The sequence below is a fragment of the Pagrus major genome, chromosome 11 (genome assembly GCF_040436345.1).
Source record: "Pagrus major chromosome 11, Pma_NU_1.0".
Taxonomy (NCBI): Eukaryota; Metazoa; Chordata; class Actinopteri; order Spariformes; family Sparidae; genus Pagrus; species Pagrus major.
In genome coordinates this window covers 15,994,992-16,021,979 of record NC_133225.1, presented here as the reverse complement: position 1 = coordinate 16,021,979, position 26,988 = coordinate 15,994,992, and the positions used below count along the sequence as shown (strand labels likewise).

General features: G+C 41.2%; 1 protein-coding gene across 1 annotated transcript in view; it reads left to right on the top strand.

Moving 5' to 3' along the window:
* The window catches only part of cacna1ea (calcium channel, voltage-dependent, R type, alpha 1E subunit a), a 98,049-nt gene that overhangs the window by 19,099 nt on the left and 51,962 nt on the right, over positions 1 to 26,988 (top strand). The window contains exons 2-4 of the mRNA XM_073475992.1: positions 7,265 to 7,531; positions 17,475 to 17,580; positions 17,745 to 17,884. Coding sequence (XP_073332093.1) covers positions 7,265 to 7,531; positions 17,475 to 17,580; positions 17,745 to 17,884 — 513 coding nt within the window. The remainder of the gene's footprint in view (positions 1 to 7,264; positions 7,532 to 17,474; positions 17,581 to 17,744; positions 17,885 to 26,988) is intronic.

The following is a 26,988-nucleotide window of genomic DNA, read 5'->3' as shown; positions in this document are numbered from 1 at the left end:
ACATTGTTAATTATAGTCTTGTAAAGGAAACAGGCAATAAATTGGTCATCCTGGCAGGGTTATTATCAGAAACTAAAACTGAAACCAAAATGAAAAAAAAGCCGTGAAAGCATTAGTTTTAAACAGAAACTAAATAATAATATTTTTTGGGAAAAAACAAACAAACAAAAAACTACACTGATGCATTATTGCCCGATTACAAAACTAATTAAAATAAACATTTACATTCATTTCAGTTTTAATAACAATAATATAACAATAATTTAGCAATAAGGTATCAGGTTCATTTATTGTCATTTTGCAACACAAAGCACAATGCAGTGAAAGTTGTAGCTCCTGTATGCTACACATACATAAACATATACAAGTATCACTTTTGTAAATGTATTTTGTATTTATATGTATACAGACACAATATACCCGGCCATAATAAAAACAAACTAAACTAAACCTTTCTGAAAAACAGAAACTAATTCAACTAGCAAACACACTCTGTAAGCTAATTAAAAATAAACTATGAAGCCTAAAAGTAAAAACAGACAAACAGAACTGGTTGTGTCCGTTGTGGATGTAATATAACTTAGTTTCTTGGTTTGTGTGGACAGAAATGGGGTAAACTCTGCGCTGTAGCCTGAAAATAGTTCTCACAGAAAAAGTGGGATGAATTCAAAGCGTGGGAGCTTGGTGGAAAGATGTTGGCAGGAGAAAATGGAAACTGTTCAAATGGTCACATACGATGACCGAACAAGTAAACACATGTGTGCTGTGAATTCACATGTGGGTTTTTATATGTGACTTCTTCCCCCTCAGGGTGAGTAGCTATTTTAGTTACAGGACTATTAAGCGAAGAGTGTGATAATGACCAGGTTTCGGATACAAGCCTGCCAGGTATCTCTTCACACTTTCTATTTTTGAACTGAAATCTTTGTTCTCACCTCAGTCCTGTGGCACTGAGGCTCATTACCAGAGCAGGAACTGTCAACCTGCTGTCGTGACAGGTAACATTGTTAACCCTGCGTACCTCGGCAAGATTTGTGCATGCTAGACATCTTCTACAGCTGAGATGTCCACAACGTCAAATTAAAAGTCAGTTCGCCAACAACATTTACCTTATGTAACATTATGTTATCATGGCTGAGTGTTTTGTGTTTTTCACTATGTAGTCTTTTGTTTTAATAAAGTCAGCCCACAACCCAGTCAGAAAGTTTTATGGGACTTTTTTAGGGTCCTGATAAACATTCAAAAGTCCTATAAAACTTCCCGTTGCCTGTATGGCAAAGATGTTTTATCTTTCTGCATTTTTCCACAGTTCTTTTTGAATTAATTTATTTTGGAGGATCTGTATTTTGAAGAAGTTTTTTTTCAAATGGAAATCTAAATTTGAGCCATTCAGTCCAATAAAATTTGGGAAGTCTAGAAGAGCCACACGATTAAATTATTTTATCTCTATTCTATTAGACAGCTCAGTCGGCAGAAGTGTCAAAGTGCGCATGCTTTATGGGCCTCTCAACAGGGACGATACGGGTATTTTCATACCCTGTTACCCCTGTACCCCAAGTTTTTTTGGCTTCAAAGCGCCACTGAGCAGCTTTTATAGGAAAGAAAGGGGCTCCGCCTCCAATGCTGTGTCCAGATTTAATGTAACGTCCTCGGGTATGACAGGGTCAAGGGTCAGTAAGCACATCAGCAACAGCAGGGTCAACAATGGCAGAAAATTTCAAAGACAAGCTAAAGTGTGCCATCTAGTTGTATCCTTTTGTAACACACATAGTATATAGGCAAGTATGAACAACTAAGTTCACGGTGCAGCCGGTTGTCTATGTGAACGCTTGGTTAAAAAGCGAGTATATCTCTGGCCTTAGAGGCCCCATGTGCAGGATTTAGTGAGGAGCTATTGAGATGTAATATACCCATAATTATGAATCATTGTAGCCCAGAACAGACAGAGCAAACTCTTTTGCTCTAGCGAGGGATGTTTTTAACGTTTCACTAAATCCTACACACTGGACTTTTAATGTGAAGTGTTTCGATTAGAATAGACTCTTATACTGAATCGAATACTGACACACTTTTTACCTCCAGTTAGAATTATGTCATTTCAAATATAATCAGCAGATTTTCACATGAACTTTCTTATACATCACCCTTTATAAAGGGCTTTAAGCTGTAACTAATGACCTTATTAATGGTTAATAAATCACTTGCTAATGCTTTATTGATTGGTAATAAGCACCTGGTGAAAAAATTTTGGGGTGCAAGTTTGTGAGATATCCTCCGTCAGCATGACATCACTTTATCTTTCATAAAACTTCTTAGTTCGAACGTGCTTCTCATTGACTGTTTGACCGCTTTGTGCAAAAGATCTACAGAGAATCTGGACTTAATGATATTTATAACTGCAGACTTGAATTGAGAATTCAACGAGCATTTATTGAAGTACTAACTAATTTGTTACCAGATAGAAAGAGACAAACACTAGACAAAGGGATGTGTATCATATATTATTCTTTAAGTGGCCTTTAACTACTCTATAAAGCACTAATAAATAGCTTATTAACTATTGATACAGCCATTAGTTTCTAGGTCTTTATAGTGGGTACCATATTAGAAAGAGGAACCAACTAACCTTAGGGCCAGTGGGTTATTTTTGGTGTGACCACTCACACCATGATGAAACTGGAGTGATTGATTGATCCAAGCCGCCGAACAAATTAAGTCATGTTTCAGTCGGGTTCACTTTAATAAAATAACTAGTTTTACTTCAAAAGGTGCTCACAGCCTCATCTACAACAAAAAAGCTCTAATGGCTCGCTCTCTGCCTTTTTCCGGTAAAGAACCATCATCCCTCCACCCTAATCATCCCCGCTAACACCTAATTACCATAAATCACCCCTCACCTCCGAGCCAAGAAAGCTGTGGCTGCTGCGCACTCTCACCCCGGCAGAAAACAATGTAATGATATCACTTGCTTACCGCTGCTCAGAGGAAGTGGCAGAAGTAACCTTTCTGTCACACTCAGCTGAGACTGAAATAACAAAAGGCAAGTCAAACGTGATTCTTTTGTCTTGTAACCGGAGGAGACTGTTTCAGGAAAATTTGTACGTCCCTTCTCGGCATTTTTAATGAGGAGACGTCAGAAATCTGTCTGTTATGTGTTCTATTTTTAATGCTCATAATGTGTTGAAGCGCTAATGAGTTGGAGGCCACACACCATTGATCACTGCCTTCGTCATACCGCCTAAACTAAATACCCATCAGTGTCAGCGTCGTGCTTAACTCTCTCCTGTGGTTCATCTTGTCTCTGACTTATTCTTCCATTCTTCGATACATGCTTGATCTTTTGAAACAGTTTTTATTCTTGAGTGGAGCCTCTGTGTCTCAGTTAAAAGATAAAACTACATGTTTGTTAGTTAGTCCATCTGTCGAGACTTGCCAACTTGCCTGCTCCATCTGTGGCTCTTAGCTTCAAGCCCACTGGTTCTTACTGAAGATGCGAACCTTTACAAACAGCTCACAAAGCATGTAGTTTATTTTTTCTAAAAAAGGCGAGGCAATCTCTCAATTTCTTTTTCAGCAAACATTACTCAAATAAAGGTAAGAAGTGCATTTGATCGACTATTTTCAGACCTGGATTAATACACATTTAATGGTTTAATGTTTACAGCAGCAGGGCGATGAGCAGTATGTGTGATTGACTCAAAATAAAGACAGTGCCCAGGATAAAGGGACATGTTATCCACTGAAAGATGGTCCATCACTTTTGTTTAGACCAAGTGTAAACCCACCAAGACGTCACCCATTGGTTTTCGGACTACTGTTATGAAGCCTCAAGGGTTGGACAGAGGTGAGGAGAGTTTGACGTTACGGCCATCACCATCTTGGTTCTTTGGAGCCAGGGGTGACCATATTTGGTCAAGATGGTGAAGCTGGGGAGGACACTGACTAGATCTGACTAAGAACCCGAGGACACGCTGTGGTTTTGACTCATCAATCACAAGGTAGTCACGCCCTAAAGCATACCCTTCTTTATCGTCTATTCTACTCTAAATGGGACCATAATTTACTAAGTGAACATCATGCTGGTTTTGTAGTGGACGAAGAATAAATGGAACATAAAAGTGATATCTCTGGTTCAAAGGTGTTACAGGAGTGGAATTCTAGACCGGTGGACTGCTTTCCAAAACCTGGTGCCTAAATTACCCACAATGCAACTGAGCCACTGAGTGACATCGCTGGAGGCAATTTATCAGATTACATGCAGCTTCCTCTGGAACCACTAAAAACGTTATACTACTTTTTTTCACATATGCAGTGACACTCCTCAAGACCTTTGAACACTCTTTAATGTGTAAAATTAGTGGAGTAACCCTTTAAAGCTAGAGTTTCTGACCACCTGTAGCGCTAGATTAACAGTTATTGGCGGTAACGCGCAAAAGAACTAGTGATGCACAATAAATATCGGCCTGATAAATGATTGGGTGTAATATTGGGAAATGCATATTATCTGATAAATATCGGTATCAATTATAGCCAGTGTTGGGGAAACTTGTTACAAAATAATCCGTTAGACTACTCTGATTACTTTTTTGTTGTAACAAGTAACGTAACGTGTTAGTTCTGCAATGCAAGTAATCTGTTTTTTAGTTACTTTTTCATAAAAGTAATCCATTCTTGAAAATAATTGTTGTCTGTTCCTTTCCTTTCGTCGCTACAAGAATAAAAGAAGTATTTGCTTGTTTGTGTTTCCTGCTGCTCAGCAGGTGTCCAGCGGTAGGTAAACCTACAGTTGCGTCACCTGACAGCATTTACTTCGTGGAAATATTCCCATTGCAAGCTGTGCCTGGAGGATAAGTGCTTGCTGTATTGTTTTCATTGAAACAGCTGTGCCTCATACTGTATGCCTCTGCTCAGTTCACTGTCAGATTGTTAGCAAAATAAAGAGGTGTAACTGTTATATTGTGTCGGTCATTCCTATTATTAGGCTGCACAGTGACTGTAAAGAAGGCTACAAAATGACGGTAGAGTCAATACATTCAAAGGTACATGTACAGCAACAAGTCGCAAAGGGGTTTTACGGTAATTTTTGGTAACGTACAAGTACTCTAACAGGTCACTTTTCTCAGCGTTACTTTTTAATGACAGTAATCTTGAAACGTAACAAGTTACTTTTAAAACTAACGTTACCCAACACTGATTATAGTCGATAAATGGAGCCAGTCATATGAAGCCAAATTCCTTTCATTGGCTTAACAAACACAGCGTTCAACGCAGTACGGTGGCAACAAGCTCCTCCAAAGTTGGTTTGCAATCCATCAATAAACACGAAGAAGAAGAAGATGAAGAAGAACGCTGCTGTTGGGCTCATGACATTGAACACCTGCTGCGTAGGCTAGGAAGCTAGACAGGGCAACAACATGACTGTAATTTGCAACACATGAGCCACAAAGGTTTTGAGAGGAGGGGAAAAGTCTATGAGTTTTAACAAATCTCATCTGAGCTACATAATATTGAATCAGCCTCACTACATCTGAGCCTTTCCTACCCTCGTGTGTGCATTAACTACAGGTTCAGAACTTAAAAAATAAATAAATACAAAATGTGATATCGTTGGTCATCTTATCTGTATCAGCCATGAGAAGCAGGTAATTATCGGTCATCATTATCGGCTGAAAAAAAAAATCCATATCGTGCATCCCTAAAAGAACTGTGCTAACAAAGGCAGGGAGAGAAAGACAAACATGTAAACATTACGCAATTTAAAAAATGTAAGAAAAATAAACAACTGCTTTGCGAATATTTTATGAGGACAAGAGGCGGTCAACATGTTTGTTAAAGCTAAAAACTGAATATAACAGTTGTTTGTTTTCAAGGAAACTCCACAGGGCCCCTTTAATTATTGCTTCATCTATAATGTCTCATACCTGACAGCTGTAACATCTCACTGCTCTCCTCTTTCCCCTCCTTCACCGTGAAAACCCGCACATCCTCATGAGAGTAGCTGATCACTTCCAGCCAGCACGCAGCAGCTCGACTCCCCCTCACTATCAAAGCCTTCAATAGTGGGTTCTGAACCCTGCAATTAGCCGGAGACGCTCGCTGCTGTCCTCCACAGTGTCTTGGTGTTTTACAACAGGTGTTTACTTCCCTCCAGATCTGATGCGTGACCAGCATTCAGTCTGCCGGCCCCGAGGCGTGACCACGCAGGGTGAGCAGCACAAGTCAAAGCCAGTAACCCAGCGTGGCCCCATCTGCAAATGGTCGTTGATCAGTCACATGAAAAAACCTCAGTGTATTTGATGAAAAGCGTAAAATCAGGCTGGAACAACAGGTTTATATGCCGCCAAATGTTCAATATAATTAATTTAAATAATCTAACTGTGTGTTTTTATTGCACCGTGGATGTTTTCTTCATTTGCTGTTAACACGACCTGCGCGTAATAATCTCCAGGGTTGCACAGAGGTGATGAGAGGTGTGTCTGGTCTTCTCTCCTCCTGCTCTCTCAGGAAAGGGAGACACTTCCTCCACCATCATCACCATCATCACCACCACCACCATCATCCCACTGCAGACCAGACGGACTGAGGGTTTTCTTCCCCTCCCTAGCTGTAACAGGCAGTTGACAGCTTGTGTTTGTTCGCCTTGTTTCGGGGAAAATGTCGTGGAAAATAACCAAAGTTTTTTTTTTGTTTTTTTCCCCGCCGCTCGTCCTCTTACGCATGCAGCAGGATAGTGCTCACCAGAGAGGAGAAGAGAGGAGACACGCGTGATGTGCTCTGAATTACTCAGAGGACTAGTTTATTTTTAAAAAAATAAATAAATCCACGGATCAACCTGCTCCTCTGCCTCTCGCTCTGGGGACTGAGTGAGGATGGCTGGAGAAGACGTGACCTGTTGCAGCTTGTCTTGAAGCTCTTATAGTGTTCGGATGGATAAAACGCAGCAAAATGAATCAGTTGTTACAGCTTCGGATTGTTAAATGAGGCGGGATTGATTTACTTTTTGGATACGTGTCCTTTTTGATTACGCAGAGCGCACTCGAAAGAAGGGAATCGACGTGCTCTGCTTAATGTTTTGAACAGATTTCGCTCAGATTTTGAAGTTGACGGGGGTGTTTTCGCGACTAAAACAGATGATGGACTAAAACTGGTCCGGATCTCGCCACTCCGCTGCGGTCACACGGAGCGCAGCACCGCGCCCTGCTTTCCAGGAGACTATAACCTCCTTTCCTGCCTCCTGTCTCACACTGTCCTCCCCATTCAACAGGATGGCCCGCTTTGGAGACGACGTCCCGGGCTTGTTGGGCTCCGGGGATGGAGGGTCCGAGCGCAACAGGAACCGCGATGGAGCGGCCGTGTCCACAGGTGGCATCTCCCCAGCCTTCAAGCAGACCAAAGCGCAGCGTGCCCGCACCATGGCCTTGTACAACCCCATCCCAGTCAGGGAGAACTGCTTCACCGTCAACAGGTCCCTCTTCATCTTCGGCGAGGACAACGTGGTCAGGAAGTACGCCAAGAAAATCATTGAGTGGCCATATCCTTTTCTGCTTCATGGTGCGAGTGAAGCGGGTGGTGTGTGAAATGTGCAGGAGGTCATGCTGGGGTGAATTACAGAGGTGGGTAAACTGTGCTCACTGTGTTTAACTCTTGAAAATGGACCAAAAATCTCTTGCATAAGCCATTTGTGGTCCCCAATTTGAATATGAATGTCTCATATCTCCACAAGTGTACACAAATACACATGAAACCCTCAAACAAGCAAATTATCTCTAGTGTTTGTGCCTGTGCTACAGAGTCAGCACCATGGACAGCACACAGAGCAAAATGATTGATTCAACCAACAAACACACAGAGAGAGAGAGGGAGGGAGAGAGAGAGGGAGAGAGAGAGAGAGGGAGGGAGAGAGAGAAGGAGAGAGGGAGAGAGAGAGAATCTGAGTCTGAGAATTGCATGTTTAATAAATTACTTTTTGGTTCATTAATTGATCAACTAATTTAAATACAATACTGCACAACAGGAAATTATGAATCTATAAGTAGGACATGAAGAACACACCAACTCCGTCTTTTTAAAAAATGTACCAGATCCTTAGTCTCCTTATTTTATTGAGCAATAATCCAAAAGTGGATGAAATAAGCCGATACATCAGTGTGACTCAGGTTATGACAACAGCTATATCTAGACCAAAACTACTGCAGAGGGGGAGGAGGTGTCAGTGGAAAGTGGATTAGAGGAACACACAGGAGTTTCTCCTCTATGTGCTTATGGTTGTGAATCTTTTCTGTCAACGAGAACCTATGAAGCTGTCATTGTCATATGTCAAACTCAACTAAAGCTGCGTCAAATAATCGATTAGTTGATGACGGAAAATGATTTGCAGCTTTTTTGATAAAAGATTACTGGTTTTGGTCATTTTTTAAGCAGAACTGTCAAACATCCTCTGTGAGGATTTGCCTCATTTGACTGTAAACTGTTTATTTTGGGCTTCTGGGAGTGTTGATCTGACAAAACAAGACACCTGCAAAGCAAAACAAACTCTTATTAAGTATATATGCCAAATTTTTTGTCAAAAATAGCCTGTTACATATAATGTAGGTAACATTGTAGTGAGATAAATGGGTCTTGTTTCAGACAGTTTCCACTTATTCCATTTGCAGCCTTTTTTATCAGCAAGAAACACCTTGTGTTCATTGTTTTTTATTTATTTTTGAAGCAGCATTTTTTCCAGTTCGAAGATATTTCTTCTGTCCTATTTTTATGATTTAATGTTGTGTTCTTGGCTAACTCAACCACTTATCACAACCATTTAAAATGCATCTGCTCCTATCTGCCTGAACACTTCTATTAAATCAGGTGGAGGCATTATCCTAATGTGTATTACATAACACTTTTATTAACTCTCAGTAGTACGATTACATTAATGATTATTTGGCAGCTTTATCAAACCTAATGACTCACTCTTCTATTACTGAAAGGGGAGAGACTTTATTATTTCCTCCCCCTGTTGCTGCGGAGGACGACCACACGCAGATGTCCATCGGTGGCGTGTTTGTGCTGCTGCTGCTGTTGTGCGGCTCACCAGGTGTCCATGCCAGGTGTGGCCTCTTCTCTGCTATTGTTCTGCTCCATTCAGCAGCTTCCTGACTGACTGACTGGCCCACTGCTGATTTAAAAAAAAAACCCCAGCAAATAGAATGAGTCCGCTTCCATTGTTGATCGCTGTGTATTTGTTGTGTCCTCTGGGTTTGCCCCTCCATTGAGGTGATTAAAAATAGAAACGGGATGAATTTCAATCAACAGCTGAGGGAAAAGGGTTGAAGCGTGCGTATGTGTTGGTTGTCTTACGACAGATACGTCAGCCATCCAGTAGTTGGGTCATTACATTAACCATACTACAACTGCACTATATTCTGTGGCTTTACGTCACAATACTGTGTGTGCTGTAGTGACCATAAGGAAACGAGTCAGACTGAATAACCTGCAGGTTAATGTGCTGTTATGGAGGGAGTGTCTCATTACAGATAATGAGCTCTACTGTATCTGATTAACAGACATTAACAGGAATTATATGTAATGATGTCTGATCGCTGTGTCGTGTACTATTACAGCCAGTCGTCACTCACTCGGTTATTCTGTATTAGACTGTTTGCTAATATGGTTTTGAAGGGAGTGATGCTGAGCTGAGTGTTGCTGTGTTCTGGTCAATATCCACTGAGGCTGTGATGAGTGGCTCTCTCTAATATACAGTGTGTGAGGTATGATGGTAGTGTGAAGATTCATGCACAGTGAATACAGAAGTGATAAAACCTACTTTACATACAGTACAATGATGATACACACACACGTTTTTATTTTTTTACTTGAGAGGACCCTGATTAAGAGACTGCAATATCGAGCCCCTTTCCTCACATTAATCTCCAGTGTTTGAAGAAGTCTTCACAAATTTACTTGAGTAAATGTAGCAATAGTACCCTGCATACAAAATTATACTCAGACCTGCATTAACTGACTTTTTTGGCCACTTGGGGGTTGATGAAACAAGTTTTGGATTAAAAAAATTGACATATTTTAAGTTCATATGGTGAACCTGTTAGCAAACAGTTGCTTATTTACACATTCAGCAGTGACGGAGAACATTACTGTTCATTTGCAGTTGTGTTTCAGACCACATAGCAAATGTAAGTCCAATCACCCTGTTTTTGGTTTCTACCAGCTCCTGAAAGAAATGTCTGGCTCTTTAGCTGCTAAATGCTCTTCTGTGTTCACCAGCTAGTCTCTAACTGTGTCAGCGCCTCGTGTCAGGACCATCGGTTAGTGTCTGTGGCCCTTGTTGTTGCAATGTGCTGTGTGGCACTAGTTGTCGGCCTTGTTGGCAGCTTTTTGGCCAGATCAGCATGCAGAGCCAGTGCACAAGAGGAGAAACGTAAAAAGTAAAGGAAAGCCCTTTGATGGCTGTAGTTTTGATACAGTATATGATTTCACCCATTTAACGCTGGGGCGAGTGTAGCTCAGGAGGTACAGCGGGTCGTCCAGTAATCGGAACGCCGCTGGCTCGAATCCCAAATTGCTCCTGATGAGCAGCTGGCACATTACATTGCAGCCTCTGCCATCAGTGCATGAATGTGTGTGTGAATGTGAGTAGACTGGAAAAGCGCAGTTTCTCCTTATTTTTCACCTCCGCCTCTTCATCAGGGGCATATGCAACTCTTTATCAGGAATATTCTTGATTCGAAGTAGCTATTTTAGCAAGAGTGGTGGTATGGAGAGGTATCTCCTCTCACACATTCGTCTGTCTGCTGCAGTCTTCACTGTGTGTATAAGTGCAGCTTTGTCGCCAAGCCACAGGTGACGTGAGGCGACGCAACAATCTACCATCTATCATTGCCACTAGTTCTTTGATGTTGGTTTGGTGCGTCTGGACCCTTATTGTGTTGAGCAGGTAGTGTACAGGGAGTTTCTAGAGCTTCCAGCTTTGAGAGCGGTGAGAACCAAAACAGTGAAGTTGTGGGCTAAAACATGCTATAAAGCTCAGCAAAGCTGAGCTGCGAAACAACTGCCCTTATTTGGTCACAAAATGTCACTAATTAACATGTTTTTTTGGTGTTTTTTTAAAAAAACAATAAGTTATGATTTTACAAGGAGGTTATATGCTGCTCTAATTCTTGGCCAGTAGCAGCGACTCCCTCCAGGCTAGTTATTAATATGAGGTTTCCTGGCTAAGCTGTGCATTTTTTTCCCACCGTACAATGGAGAATTGACTTTAAGGACCAGTTTGAAAACTCATTCTTTGTACTTTTTTAACCTCAGCCCTTTCCTGCACTTCACATAAACTGAATCTATTGTCTAATTCTTTAAGTCCTAACCCTTAAACAGTTCTTTGAAGAAGTGAAAACCACCCTTAAACATCCTCACTCCACAAAACTCCTCGCTGTCTTTGTCTAAAACGCATATTGGTCCTCACAGAAATTGCTATACGGGACCACAGACACACAGACACACACACATACACACACACACACACACACACACACACACACACACACACAATCTCCGCAGGACATCTCGTAAAAGGTCAGCCTTGTGTTTGGAGCACAACTTGCCGCTGTCACCTCACCGTAAGAGGCTCTTTTTTTCTCTGAGTGCTCAATTAACAGCAGATGATCAATTCAGGAATCATTCAGAGGTCTGAGCAGCACAGAGGGCTTTGTGTTGGCTCATTTCTTTGAGTTCATATTCTCTCTTTTAGCTCACAGGAGTGAGAGTTAGTGTGTGTGTGAGTCTACAGTACCTGGCTGAGGTCTCAGTCGATGGAAGGCTGATGGAGGCCTGGCAGGGAAGAGGCAGGGCTAATTAAGCACGCGGACTAAGTGTAGTGCAGCAGGCCTGGTGAGGACCAGCAGCTGCTCCTCCTGTCTGATCCCCACTGGGACCCCCCGCAGTGGGAAGTTTCCCATTGAGAAGGTACACCTCTAAATAATAGATTGATTGGTTTAATAGAGTTTGTTTCATCAGGGCACACAGAGATAACCACATGCCTGCTACTTTTTAAGCATGCAACAGTAAGACAGGTACTTTAGATATTGGACGGGAAATGTCACAGATTGTGTTTTTTACCTCGTTCTCTCTCAGAGGTGTAACCAGGACATAAAATTCACAAATGGTAATTTCATTAAGGCACATTTTAGGCTGTAAATTCTTTGTGTATGGCTCTGGAGTCAGCTTATACATCATTCATTTCCCTCTAACTACATTGCATCCTTGTGTGAAAAATTGAAATTAGAGGGGAAATGACCCTGGTGTCCCCTTGTGCAGTTATGGTACTATCCTCATTTATTCTCCATTAAATGCTTGCTTTTTTTTACTTCTTAAATGAGAGCACATTTTCAGAGCGAAGCTGAAGAAAATTACACCAGTAATTGTGGATGTGACTTTTGATTATTATGCACCGATCTCAAATCTGCTTACAGAAAGTTGATACAACCAATCCTCACAAACATCACAATCACATGAGGTGTGTTCCAGCCTCCTCCTCTGGTTTCTTCAGGGCCTCTGGTATTATGACTGTATATCCACCGGCCCTCTATATCTCCTGACAGAGGTGTATATAAGAGCAGCCTGTGGCTCTCAGTTGACAGGATTTACTCACAAGGCTGACTGAACTATGGCCGCATTTATCCCCAGGATTGATCGGCTGGCTCAAGCAGGCCACTGAGGTGTGGAGGTGATGTGAAATTAAAGGAATATTGAACTGTGTTTGATGCAGCCGTCTGTTAAATCCATTCAGTTGACAACATCTTTTATCTTGTGCATATTTAATGACGTCTTGAAATCTCGATTCTTTAATGAATTGATGTTGTTGTGTATCAGTTTTTTGCTTTGACTCCACATGGAGATTAAACTCCTGGCTTTGCTCTGTGTTTGTGTATTTAACGCCACTCTTTGCCTTTGACACACGCTCACTCACTCACTCACTCACTCACACACACACACACACACACACACACACACACAAACACACACACACACACACACACACACACACACACACACACACACACACAGCTGATAATTCACAGATTTCCAATAAGCCAGCCTCAGATGCCTGTGATTCATTTTGATTTTCACCTCCGTGTAATGATAATCACAGGGGCTCGGATCCAATCTGGGCTTGAGCGTGTTCACAGATGCACAGGGCATCACACTCCGTCTCCATGTCTATTTTTACACGCATGTTTGAAGAATCGAGGCAGAGCGCCAGCGTCACTGTGACTCACAGGACTGCTGACGAGACGCCTCACTGCTAAAGCTGGTAGACAATCCGTGATCAGCGTCACACACCAGAACGACACAGAGGAGTTTTGTGGTTATGGACACTTGTTGAGTGTGTAACTTATGCTGAGCTCAGTGTTGGTTTTTAGTCTTTTACACAGAGAGAATTTATTGAAATGTCAGGGGAAGTCAGGAAGCAACAGTTATATCAGGCATAACCTGGAGGCTGACAATTCCGCGATTGCAGAGTACACAAGTGCATCGAAAAGGCTGCAGTGGCCAAAATCAGTCATATCAATAGATATAATTGCTGTGTATAAAAGAAGGGGGTTTCTCTACAGAGTTCTTTAGCATCTTTCAGCTCATTGTTTTGGTTTCTGACACTGCAATTTTGCTGTTCTGATTCACACTCACGGGTCTCATTGCGTCACTCTTGGCCGAACAACAGTACAACACCTACCCAGCACAAACGGCAGACAGACACAAGCCAGGGTTTCATCGAAATGTATTACAAATGTTAAACAAATTTTGAGAAACTCAGCAAAAGAACGAGCGAATTTATGCACGTCTTTATCCACTATTATATTAAAGGACGTATTGGTCAGAAAAGTAGATTTGAGTCTCAGTCCTAACTCGTCAAAAACTGACGCTTTGGGATGACAGCCGAATCGTCCTACAATTAGAAAGCGTCATTTTTCGACGAGTTGGGAATCCATCCATCCATCCATTATCTGAAACCGTTTATCCTTTTCAGGGTCATGGGAGGGCTGGAGCCGATCCCAGCTGACATTGGGTGATGGCAGGTACCCTGGATAGTCGCCAGTTCATCACAGGGCTGACATATAGGGACAAACAACCATTGACGCTCGCATTCACACCTACAGACAATTTAGAGTAGCCAACTAACCTAACTAACAAAGATAAGTCGGGAATGAGACTCAAAAATCTACTTTTCTTACAAATACAGCTGGAGGAGCTAATTCTTCAGTGAGGTGCCATTAAACCCTACAGAGAAGGGAGCGCAATCTGATGATGTAATTAAATGAGCGCCTGTCAAACCTCATGGTCAACAATTATACAGAAAGCACAAATGGTTTGTTTATTTCATGTATTATTTTGAGGAGTCTTTTCATCACTACATAGGAATCTGATGTTTTGGTCTGCCTTCAATTTTTGCATCTCTTCAGTGTTCAAGTCAGATGTTTCATTTACGTCATGAATTATTCAATAAGTCTGTTTCCATGGTACTTCTTTGAATTTTGTTTTTATGGATACACCAACTTTTCCATCTCTGCCAAGCTCAAAAACTTTATTATGGAAATTTCTGTTTTTCCATTCAAGTGCTTTTATGCTCAAACTAAAAAAACTAAAAACTAAAAACAAACTAAAAACTAAAGCGCCAAATTTTCTCAGAAGCTAACGAACACCAAAAACCAGCTAAAATGAGAGTGAATATTTGACTTACATTCGAGAGGTTGCCAGAAACACGACTGCAAATGAATGATAATGTTGCTCCTTATTTGCTGGATGTGTAATATGTAACTGGTTGCCAGATGTTCACCAAATCATCATAAAGAGCGATTAAGTAAACTGGAACTCTATATAGACAATATACAGGTCAACATTGTTCCAACGCCCAGTGAAAATACAAAATAACAACATTTTGTAATATATTTATATCATGAAAATGGTTTAAAAGAATAATAAAGAAGGAAATCTATAAAGTACATGAATGTTTCACTTTTACTTCTTTTAATATTACTTCAAGAAATGACACATTCATCACATCTAAATGTCCACTTTTCACAATAATGATAAGATCCGTCCTGTGGTCATTAAAACTAGTCTGACATACAGAGCAAAGCTGTAGTCTGTGTGTGTGTGTGGTGTGTGTGTGGTGTGTGACAGAGATAGTTGTGCCATCTTGTAGCATTGACTTTTGGCTGGAATAGAAGCCTGTTGCCGTGGATACCTCTGTCTTTCTGTCTTCATTTCTCTCTTTCCTCCGCTTTCTTACCTACCTCTCTCTCTTTCCCCCTCCCCTCGTCTCCCCCCTCGCCCTGTTTGTTGTGTGTGTTTGAGGGAGGCAGGGTGTGGCGACTGGCTGCTGCTGAGGACTCTCTGTGAGCCTAACGTGATGCGAGTTATTGGAGAGAAGTGAATCAAAACATACATTTCACTCCCTAAAAGAAATCAAGCTTGGAAACAACCCCTCAGCAATTAAACCACTTTTTGCTCTTTGTTGTCAGGCTCATTATCTTCTGTCTGCTGCTTGGATTTGTTTTTCTAAAACCTCTCAGCGATTTACTTGAAATCACTGAGTCAATCTGTAAACGCAGCCTTGGTTTAAGTAAGAATGGGCTAGTGGGAGTACGATTGCCTGTTTATTTAGCTTCCCATCACTCACTTGTCCCTGAGTAACCCCGCTGGGTGCAGCTGCCAGCGCAACATCGATGTCAGTCTTACATGGTCTCATTGCTTCCTCCTCACCTACCGGTTTCACAAGCTTCTGACTCCCTATATAACCGTCATCTTCTCCTCCGCTGATCATCCTCCTTATCACTTTCTCCTGTGTCATTCTTGCCTGTTATCTCTGCCTCCTTCCTCCTTCCGTTCTCCCTCCCTGTCTTCACTCTGCAGATTTAAGCTCCCTGCCTTCCTACCTCTTCTGCACATAACCAGGAGAAAGGGGGACTGCCCACGCAGAGTATTAGATAAAGAGCACATTGCTGGCTGAGCTCAACCCCAGAGCGGCTTGAACCGACAACCAGTGCAGGTCCCATGGAACAGGCAGCGAAGCTTGTAAAAGTGACCCTGTTTATAGGATCACATCTCAGACCCAACCACTCAATCCTCCTCGATAAACCTTCTGTTGCCTCGGTGTGTTTGTGTCGCTCTCTGCTGACCTCAGATAAGGTACAGCCTGTATCTGGTTACGTCTCTGGCCCTGGGGCCTCTAACATGCCTGGTTAATTCTGTTTCATGCAGAGGGGAATCAGTGTTAGCCTGTCTGTCTTCGCTTACATGACATTGTAATTGCAGCGCCGCTGGGATTGATTTATTCAATTAAATCAATAATTTTTCCTGAATTGTTTCTAGTCATAGTGTATAGACCTTTCCATGCTCTGTAAAGACATAAGAGAAAGGTTTTTAGTGTCATGTCTTACACTACACACATTTCCTGGACTACTATTGTGCTCTGATGAATAGATGACATGACACATTCAACTGTGACCTAGAAACCTGTTTTCAGAGGTTTGACTTTCTGTGGACAATCCATGTGTCACTTACATACATTAATTAAAAGATGAGCCAGCCACTATTTAGTGATTTTGTTAGTGTTGTTATACAGGGTGTCTGCAGGTCTATAAAAAGTAATTAAAAAAATGTCAAAAAATTGCCAAAGATAAGTGACAAAAATTACATTGCAGCCACTACAGATTTGATCTACTGGACCCATTCCAAAACTGTTGATGAAAATGAATCATTTACACACTAAAACATGTAAACAAAGGTTCTAGGGTTAAAAATACCAGAATTTCCCTTTAAAAGTCCCTAAATAGACCTAAATTTGAATTAGTGATTGCCACAAAACTTTTCATCTACTTTAATTTTTCCATCTTTTGATTTATTTTTGTCAGAATGAGTCCACATTTCTGATTTTCTTAATACTGTCTCTTTACTTCAAACTTGCACTCACCTGTTAGCAGAATGCAAATTAATTTACCTCACCCTAATAACCATATCTCTACCTGAAACCTACCTCTGGATGTATCCAGAGCTTGATGTAGCTTATTCCTCTGCGTAGAGACCTTCATTATTATCAAAAACTATTTCAACACATCATGCACAGGGTGACATTTACCTTCATTACCATGAGCATGAGCACAGTAGTTTATTTTGAGCTGATCCCACTTACATCCTGCTGCAGTTAATACTCAGTAAAGCGCACCAAATCGGCAGCTTAAATTAGTGTCTAAAAATGCAATTTTCTCCTTTTTGCATAATGTTTGTAAAAACCTGGATGTTGCCTGGATGTTTTGGAAAATAATGAAGTACTTAGAACATGCTCAGGGGCTTGGGCTGTGTGGTTTTGATCTTTTCAAGGTAGTAAGTCAAGTATATAACCAGTCTTATCTTTTGAATTAAGATACTTTACCAGTTAATCAACATTGTCAGTCGTAAGTTCCTTAACTTCAGCCCTCCACTCCGTTTGAGTACATGATCCTCACCACCATCATCGCCAACTGTATCGTCTTGGCTCTGGAGCAGCACCTTCCTGGAGAGGACAAAACTCCCATGTCTAAGAGGCTGGTGAGATATTTACACATCAGCACATGCAACAATACTTTGCACTTTTCTGTCACCTTGATGTAATTACACAATGAGTCTAAGCTGCCTCTGATGGAGCCTACAGCTCCTCAGAAAACCCAGACCTGACATGTAAGCTAATTATCGCTCTTGCTTTGCACTCGCAGGAGAAGACAGAGCCGTACTTCATCGGGATGTTCTGTTTCGAAGCTGGGATAAAGATCATCGCCCTCGGCTTTGTGTTTCATAAAGGCTCTTACCTGAGGAACGGATGGAACGTCATGGACTTCATTGTGGTCCTCAGTGGGTGAGTCGAAAAGTGTGTGTGTGTGTGTGTGTGTGTGTGTGTGTGTGTGTGCGTGTGGTTGTGTATGGATGGTTATGACTTAAAGGAGATTCTGTGAGATTTCAAACACCAGTGTTTTATGTGCTTCTACGGCTCCCAGTTGTTTCTAGCTGGTTTGGTGGCTCAAGTTTGATAGACGCGTTGTTTCTTTGTTGCCTGTTGGTCTTTATTGAATATTAATATGTCGTCACTTCAGACTTTCCAGACAAATTAAATGTTCTTGGTCCATTTTGTTATGATGAAGAAATGCTGTCTGTCGGATGGCATCTCCAGTCTCCTTATACACATAAACACTTGTCATTGGCCTTCTGTTCTTGTAGTTGATTGAGATTATTTTCATTTCAGAACACGGTTCATGCATGTCTCCAGATGTTGCACACTGCACCCATATCTACTGTCCTTGTTTAAACTCTTCGTGTGTTCACTATCTGTGCTTCATTTCCTGCTGAGGGGATTTGTGTATAAATAGCCCACAGCACAGGACTGTATGGCAATAGTGGTCGAAACTATCAGAAACTGTTACCCACTCCGCCCAGAAAGACTTTTAGTCTGGTAAATCATAAAGAAACTCTTACATGATACTTTTGCTTATCAGTCCTTTGTACTGGTTTCATCAGATATTTCACCCAGTGTCCGTCCATCCTTCTCAATTTTATTCTGCCTTTTATTAATTAAGTTACTGGAAAAGGTCAAACTAGTGAACCTGTGTCCAAAATCTCTCCATTTTAATTTCTCACTATGTAAACGCTCAATAGTTGAGAGTATAATGACTAGAAAATTACAATTTCAGACATTAATAACTTGCAATTATTGGCTAGAAACAACCTGTTTTTACCTGAGCAACATGTTGGATGAAGCTGAAGTCATATTACGAGCGGCTGTGGACTGCTGTGTTACAACTTGTAAACCGGCACCTCGCTCATCAATAAAATGGCAGTTAAAGTCCATCTGTCTCGTGTCACATTAAAGGGCATTTTACAGCAGACACCTTCTCAGCAGAGGCAGGTGCATCAGAGCGGAGAGAGGAAATGTTGTTGGTTTTAAAGGAGGAGCTTGATGAGACGGCAGATTAACCTCAACACCTCCCTCCTTCTCACACACACATGCCGTCACACACACACAAATGAAATATTAATCAATTCACAGAAGTACAAAGGGCGGCAGACAGGGTTCTTAGAGAATTCTACATGATTCTGGCTGTTCAATTATTGATGAGCCGAACTCAGGCTCCTTAACAATACTCCACGCAGTGCTGGAGAGAGGGAGGATGGACGAGAGAAGAGGAGAAGAGGGGGATTGTTGAGGAAGCAGTTCAGAAAGCTTCCTGCCCCTCGAGCCTGTTGATGAGTTGACGTATGGTTGAGGACGGTCACCCCCACGACGTGTTGCTATACGACCAAAATTAGAAGCTTAATTAAAACACAGCGAGACCGACACATGCTAATGGTTCTAATCTCACCTGCTTGAATGAGGACAGGAAATGAACAAGGCTTTCCAGCTCTGTAATAGGACTTTACCTTTGTGTGAGCTCTTTGATTACAGACATGCAGCAAGAACCGATGTTCTGGCTTCTCCTGGTACAGAGGTCCGCATCATTTCATGAAACTCAAACGTAAAAATTTGCTCTCTGATTTGCTGAACTATTATTTAGCGGTTAGACAACTTTCTAAGCGTTCGAAGGAAAACAAAACAACAGTGGCCCTCTGTCGTCCTTTATGTGCTGCACCCAGTTGTGATTTAGGGAGGAGACGTGCTCGATCTGGACGAAATAGCCTTCCAGGTCTCGTTTTATTAATATTCGGCATGATGAAGTGCGCTGCAGATAGATCCCTCTCTAAATTATCATTCTGGCCACAGCAAAGATAAATTAATGAAAATGTTCCTGCTCCCTCTCTCTCTGTCTCTGTCTCTGAAACACACTCACCTACAGGCCATCACTGGAGGTTTGCAACCTTATTAGAGACTGAATGAAGATTATGATATCTGCTGATACTATTAGCTGAGTCACCGGTGCTGTCTATCAGTGAGTAATTAGGAGGTTTCTGCAGACTGGAGGAGACTGTGTTACAAATATGCAACAGACACAGACCTCCCAACATGTTACTCACACACAGTATGCATGCAAACATTATCATAAGTGTAAGGTATATTATTAGCATTATTAACAAAAAAAGCAATAAATGTTTGTATAAAGGTAGGAGCACTTCCTGGACTCAAATTGAGTTTGTAAGATGCACTCTTTGGAGAAACCATCAAGGCACTCTCTTTTTAAACAACAAGAAGGCCTTTAGTGTCACGGTATGGTTATGTTAGACCTTAAAACCAACTGTGATGGCATCAAGCCTCCCTCTCCGGCAGTAAATATATTTGCTTTTCTATTTGAATTCTTATCCATCATCTTATCCGTCCATCTGTTTTCATTTTGTCTTGTGAAGCATTTTATAACCATGTAAGTGTAAGCTGTAAAAAAAAATCAATTTCATCCATGTAAGTTCAAGGAAACATTATGGGTGCATTTAAAATTGCCATGGGGGACATTCAGATGAAAGTGTGAGTGAGAAAAAAGACTAAATCCAAGGACCCGAACCAAAGTTGCAGCAAGAACATCCAAAAAATCCTGTTGGAAAGTCAAGTTAAGTCAATTCTATATATTTTGTATGCATTTATTATAGGTGAGAGGAGAGAGATGACAGCGATTGAGGAGAGAGAGATGGGGAATGATATGAAACAAAGGTGGTGGTAAAAGAGTCTGTAGTACAGAGTAGGGGTCGGTGGCTTTTTCAGGGCCGATACTGATACTGATTATTAGAAATCAAGGAGACTGAAAACCGATATTTGGGACCGACATTCAATTGCAGTAAAAATGAAACTCTTTGTGTCAAAAATGTTTAACAACCAGAGATTAAATAAACCCAAGTATAATTTACTCAAGTATTGTTTTTAAGTACAATTTTGAGGTTTCCTACAGAATGTCATCCTTAGATAGGGAGGACCTCCCCTCAAAAACAACCCTTTAGCGGGAGAAAGGCAAGAAACCTTAGAGGATGGATCCCTCTACCACAATGGACAGAAGCTGTATTCAAATTATATTGTACAGACAAAGGTGAGTGATAAAGTATCAATAGAACAGAAGTGACATATTTTCAACAGAGAAAAACTGTAGCTCAACTTTTCTTTCATCGCGCAGCTGATTTCTGTTATGTCGCACACAAGGTCTAACTTATTTTATTGTGCAGTGTGATTAGGGTAGTCACTTTAGTGGCTGGAGGGTAGCGTCTGGTTACCATGTAGACAACTGAAACCTTTTGCTGAAGCATAAATTGAAAGCATGAGACATTAAGTGCACAGAGGACCATGAAAACTTTAAATCCACATGATGAAAATGAAAATAAACTTTGTTTCAAATAAAATTGTTTCATGTTTGGAGATTATTTATGTGGTGGTGGGAGCAGGCACTGAGGGATTCTGGTTACGTATGCAGGTGCAACTTGTCCCTTCAGGCGTGGTATGCAGCACGTTGTCAAAATTAATGGAATGCTTAAAAAGTGCAACTACACTGAGTCACCAGCTTATTAGTTATACCTGTGTAATCCAATGCAATACAGCACAATCGCCTTGCAGTAAATCCTGTCATCTGTGAAGCTTATAATGTTCAGTTTTGTTGACATTTTGTCAGAAAAGTGTTGACTGCCCTGAGCTGACTCAGACATTACAGTGTGAGTCAGGCAGGAACTCTACTTTAACTGCATTGCATATTTAATAAATCACACTATATTTTCTAAAAATAGCACAGAATTTACATGCACAGAAATGAAAACAACAACGCAAACAACATAGACACAGGTACTATAAATATACAGCATAAATATGCTGCTTTACATGGTAATCACTCATATCTTAGTTATTGTAGCAGAGAGTTAAGGAGATATTTATCGTGTTTGCCTTTACATAATCAATCAAAGGGTTGTCAAGTTTTATGGAATTTGTAAATGGAGCCTCATAAAGTGAATTTGAGCTTCTCCAGTTTAAGGTGATACATGACATCCTTTATTAATGTTGTGTTAGTGGGAGGTTGTGACTCTTTTCAGTCCAGTCATGTAAGTCTGCCTGCCAGAGGGGTTATGAAGTTCACACACAAGTGAAGAACATCTTCAGTTGTTCAGGAAGCGCTGCAACTCTGTTTTGATTTGAAGCTCCAGAAATGTCAAAACATCACCCTACTTTCCATCAGCACGAGGAAGAGTAGATAGTAGAGGTGTGAAACTTCACCAGCCACATGTTTTGATTTGACTATGACACGTTTTTTACATGACTGCACATGGTTACTTTTTCATCATTTACAAGCAGTTACATAAAGTTCCCTCTTTACCGCTTTGAAGTCAGCCTACAACATGGCAGACAGGGCACTTACTGAACGTGGCAGCCATCACAAACATGACTCTGCTGCACACACTTCTCTTAGAGTTGGAAGGCAAAGTTGATAGCAACTCCTCAACTCTTGGTTGATTAGCTGGGCTCGTTGTATTCTTCATGGCTGCAGACGTTAGCTCCAGATGGAAATGGCTAACTTGGTTAGAAATTGGTGTGAGGCGGAGTTACACACCGTCTGTTTCTCGTCCAGTATGGGCTTTCTAGTGCCCCCGAACGTAAGCAATGTTAGCTTAACATCTGCCTAATATTCAAAGCATTAGAAGAAAAAGATGTCCCAGTACCCCAAATACTGCCAACACTAGATCAGGTTCTGCCATGTGTCCCAGAATATCAGACATAAATTTAAATACAGAGTTCCAAAAACTGGATAATTTTGGGCACGGCCAGAACGTTTCCCCCATCGAGGCAGGAAGTATTGCAGAAATGTTTTGCCCATGGACTCAAAACACACGACTGTTAGCTGAGTCCACAAAGCATGTGAACCCCTCCACAGTGGATACTCCTGACTCACTCAATATTAAGTGTGAACATGTATAATTATGGAACCATTTGCTAACAGTGTCGACGCTGGAGGCAATGATTAGCTCAGCGAGCTGCCTTGGTGTTTCAAGATGGCCTGTATTACACAGAGAGAGTGAGTGGGAGGTTGGTATGAAAAACCAGATGGCACTTGCTGTTTCCTTAAAGGCTGTTATCGTGTAGCTGAGGACTGATGTGACTGAAATTCAAATAGAGGGGCTTTCTCAGGCCGTCACACATGCTGCACCAACCAGCTACCAAGGCCAAAGTTGTGAAGGAAAGTCCAGAGGAGGCGAAAACATGACAGGAGAGAAGCAAAGTAGAGAATAGAGAAGAGATAAAGCTGGAGGAAATAAGAAGGATTGCCTCTAAGCGTAATCGTACGTACTAATTGGCACCTTGGCAGTCTCATTCGCTGGCAAGCCCTCCATTAGACTGGCAACAGTTGGCAGAGGGCGACGCCCACCAAGGGATTGTGTCACCACGATGTGCCAGACACTTCACGGGGGACATGGAGAGAGAGGGGGAGAGATGGGGTTAGCTCAGAGGGAGTTAATGCGAGTAGTGAAGAGGAGGCTGGGAAAAAAGAGCATTTCAACCTTTTCTTTCAGAGACCTTCAACAACACAGACATGTCTGAAAAATCTGTTGTTCCTCTAGATGTTGGAGGACTTACTTGACGTATCAAGTAAAGTAGGAAAAAGTGAGACTTTAATGTCTCCTTCAGAGAAGCTTGTGATTGGAAAAGGCAAAGAAAACAGAGAGGAGAGAGATGGATGCTGAGAGGATTAGATGACACAACAAGGCTTCAATCTCGCTGGTACATTACGGTACCGAATCTCCAGAGGACTTTGAGTAATTTGAGAGGTTTGTTTGTCATGAAGTCGTTAACGTAAAGCTAAAGACGAAGAGTCTTTTCTTCTGAGTGTGCAAGGTTTAAGAAAGGCCTCAAGTGTTCACTCCTCATTTTGCTGCAATTAAACTGTTTGTTGAACACGTTAAACTTGCAGACCATGAGAATATATTTTTATCTGATTACAATTTTCTATTTTTAAAGCATTTTATTACAAAGTAATTGGTAGAGTGAGGACAGGAAGAGGAGAGAGAGGGATGGGAGATAGTCTGGAACAAAGGCTCCCGTGGACGTTGAGGACACCCCAAGTGACTAGTTTTTAAAAATTAAATCAGATAATCCACTCAATGGAACAGCAAAAATCTATTCTCTCCCTATATTAATGCTTTTTCAACAAAACATCTTTTGCTGTGTTGGAATCAATTAAAAGCGACAGTTTCATTTTGTGAAGTCTGTTTTTTAACCTTTTGTTTATGCCTTGTCATGTGGCTAAGATGAGATAGAGTTGGTGGAGTTGTCTCCAACATTCTTATTAATGAACAGAGAGGCAGTGTCCTCTTGTGAACAGATAGATGCTGCAGCCATCCGTCTTTATTCCTCACTGGGTGTCAAAACTGGACCATTCCAACTCTCGCTAACATGAGAGCTTCACATCGATCAGACCACTCCTCATATCAGCCAGCAAGACAAATTCAAAAAGAATTTGATTTTCATAGCATTCATGAGTACCCTACATACTCAGTCTCCTCGTCTTCTCTTGTCCTGTACCCCTGGGCTTTACACACCTGGACTGCTTGTGTCCGTTTTTTCACACAGAAAACACATTTTATGCAGCATTTTTTTTATTTTTTATTCTTTTTCCTGAACATGGTTGATTTTTCTGAGCTTCTGCACCATAAATAAAGGCCTCAACCAATCATGTTGTGTGGAGTGGTCGTCACCTCTTAACTGTTTGTTCTCTTGATTATTGGAGGCCCGTCTCTGTGTTCACTTCTAAAACAACCTCAGAGCCACAAGAAAAAGTGACCGAAAAACAACCTCAACCACAGAGAGGGGTCACCGCCTGCTTTTAGTTTGTAAGCAAATTATCCTGCATATACTATAAAACTGATGTAATGTATTTTGACGTTTGGTCCTCTATTTTACCAACCTAAACGTCTGTAGGCTGTTTGTAGATTGTACACCTCCACTATGATAAAGGCTTTTTAATATTTATGTATTTTGGGATCCCTTGATCTCCTCTGGTTTGTGATTTTTACATAAAGGTTGCATTTTGTTTCAAAAAACCTCAGAAACACATACATCACTCAAATCCATCCTTCCTCAACGCTGACTGTTCCTCGGGTTCCACCTGACAAAATGTTTTCTGTTTATTCGTTGCAGCATTAATATTTGCCATTATGAACAGTTTGAATCCAAAATATTTACAGCCGAGTATTTTTGCAATCACATGTTGTTTATTCATCACATCCCCAGTGGGTAAAGGCCTTTTCTTTTCCCTTTGTTTCCTTGCCTTTTTTTCCTTGTCCTTTTCATTTCTTTTCCTCTCCTTATCTTTCCTCCGGCTACGTTGTGCCAGTGTCGCCAAACATGAGCTGCACTATTTGTACCATATTATTATCTCAGAGAAATTATCAGTGTGTGAACATAATGTCACTGTACCTGACTCACTGAAAGCTGAAGCCACAATCTGTCTGATGTGCGTGTGTGTCTGCGTGTGCATGCGCGTGTGTGTGCATGTGTGTGTGTGTGTGTGTGTGTGTGTGTGTGTGTGCATTCATGTGTATGAACCAAATGTGCCACTACTGCATGTCTTTTAGCCAACAGCACCTTCTGTCTGTTTGGCAGTCATACACCTGGTAGAACTGTCACACGCACACACACACACACACACACACACACACACACACACACACACACACACACACACACACACACACAGGCAGATACTTTAAAACACACATGCAGATACACAGACAGACCTGTCCTCTCCAATCTTATTTCCCATCTGTCGTCTGATCGATTGATGATTTCAGACACAGCCGGGGTGGATATGTCCCCCTGAGCTGTTACCGTGGTGACTGAGGATCCCGCCCCAGGTCAGGCTGTCACTGGCTCCAGTCCTGCTGCTTTTCCGGTCAATGTCACTACAATTAGACAAGAACACGATAGATTTTCTCATATTGCGGTGGGGGAATGTGCTCATACACTTCCTTTTTGTGTGTGTGTGCGTGTGCGTGTTTGTCAGAAAAAGCCATCACTTCCCTTTCACTTTTCAACAAGCCCTTTGTCTCACAAATCAAACCAAATGAAACATGAATATGTGCGTAAATCAGAAGAAGAAAGAGAGTGTGTAGCGAGTGACATCCTCGGAGTAAAAGTGGTGTTTTAGCTGTGATCCTCAATTAAGTCAGTGAATAATGATGATGGTGTCGAAGGAAATGACAGTCTAACAAGCTCACTCTCTGTCCCTGCATGCCCTCCCTCTCGTTCTCTGTCTACATCTTTCTGAAGAGGCTGAGTGGGCCGTGAAACATAGACGATGTCGAGGGCCTTTATGCAGTCTGGTCTGGTTTCTGATCAGAGAAGATGAGGTGCTACACTGAGATGAAAGAGCTCCTGATGTCAGCTTCAACTCACGTCACATTAAATTCAATTGAGTTACGAGTGAAAGTTACCAAAACCAATAGAGAGTAGAGCTGAAATTCTCTTGAACATTTCTCAATTATAAACTTTTTCTTTTAATGTAATTTTTATGTGCCTATAAACACTTTGAGTTGCCTTGTGTCTGAATTGTGCTATACAAATAAACTTGCCTAGCTTTGCTTTGCCTAAATTTCCATTATCATGATAATCCTGAATATCCTTATCACTAAAAAGGATGTTGAATAAAGACGCGTGTCCTGTCTGTGATGCAACAAAATCATTTGTTTCAGAACAAAATGTAAGGTAAAGTGATTCCAGTATGTTTTAGTGACATTTTAAATCAGTTGATAATTATCGGGATAACATTGTTAAATGCAATTATTTTTGGCTAGGGTAATTGACGTGAAATTTTCTTATCGTCCCATGCCTAGTTTGGACTTTTTTTTCATTTTAGAAGATGTGCAAACCGTAACGCAACCGTTTAAATCGAGCATGGTGCTGAAATGAAGTTTACTGTAACACTTGAAAAACACACTTGATGAAAAACATAACAGGCAAAAAACAGAATTAATTTCTTTTAAATTAAACAAGTTCCCTGTGAATTCAAACACTACAGA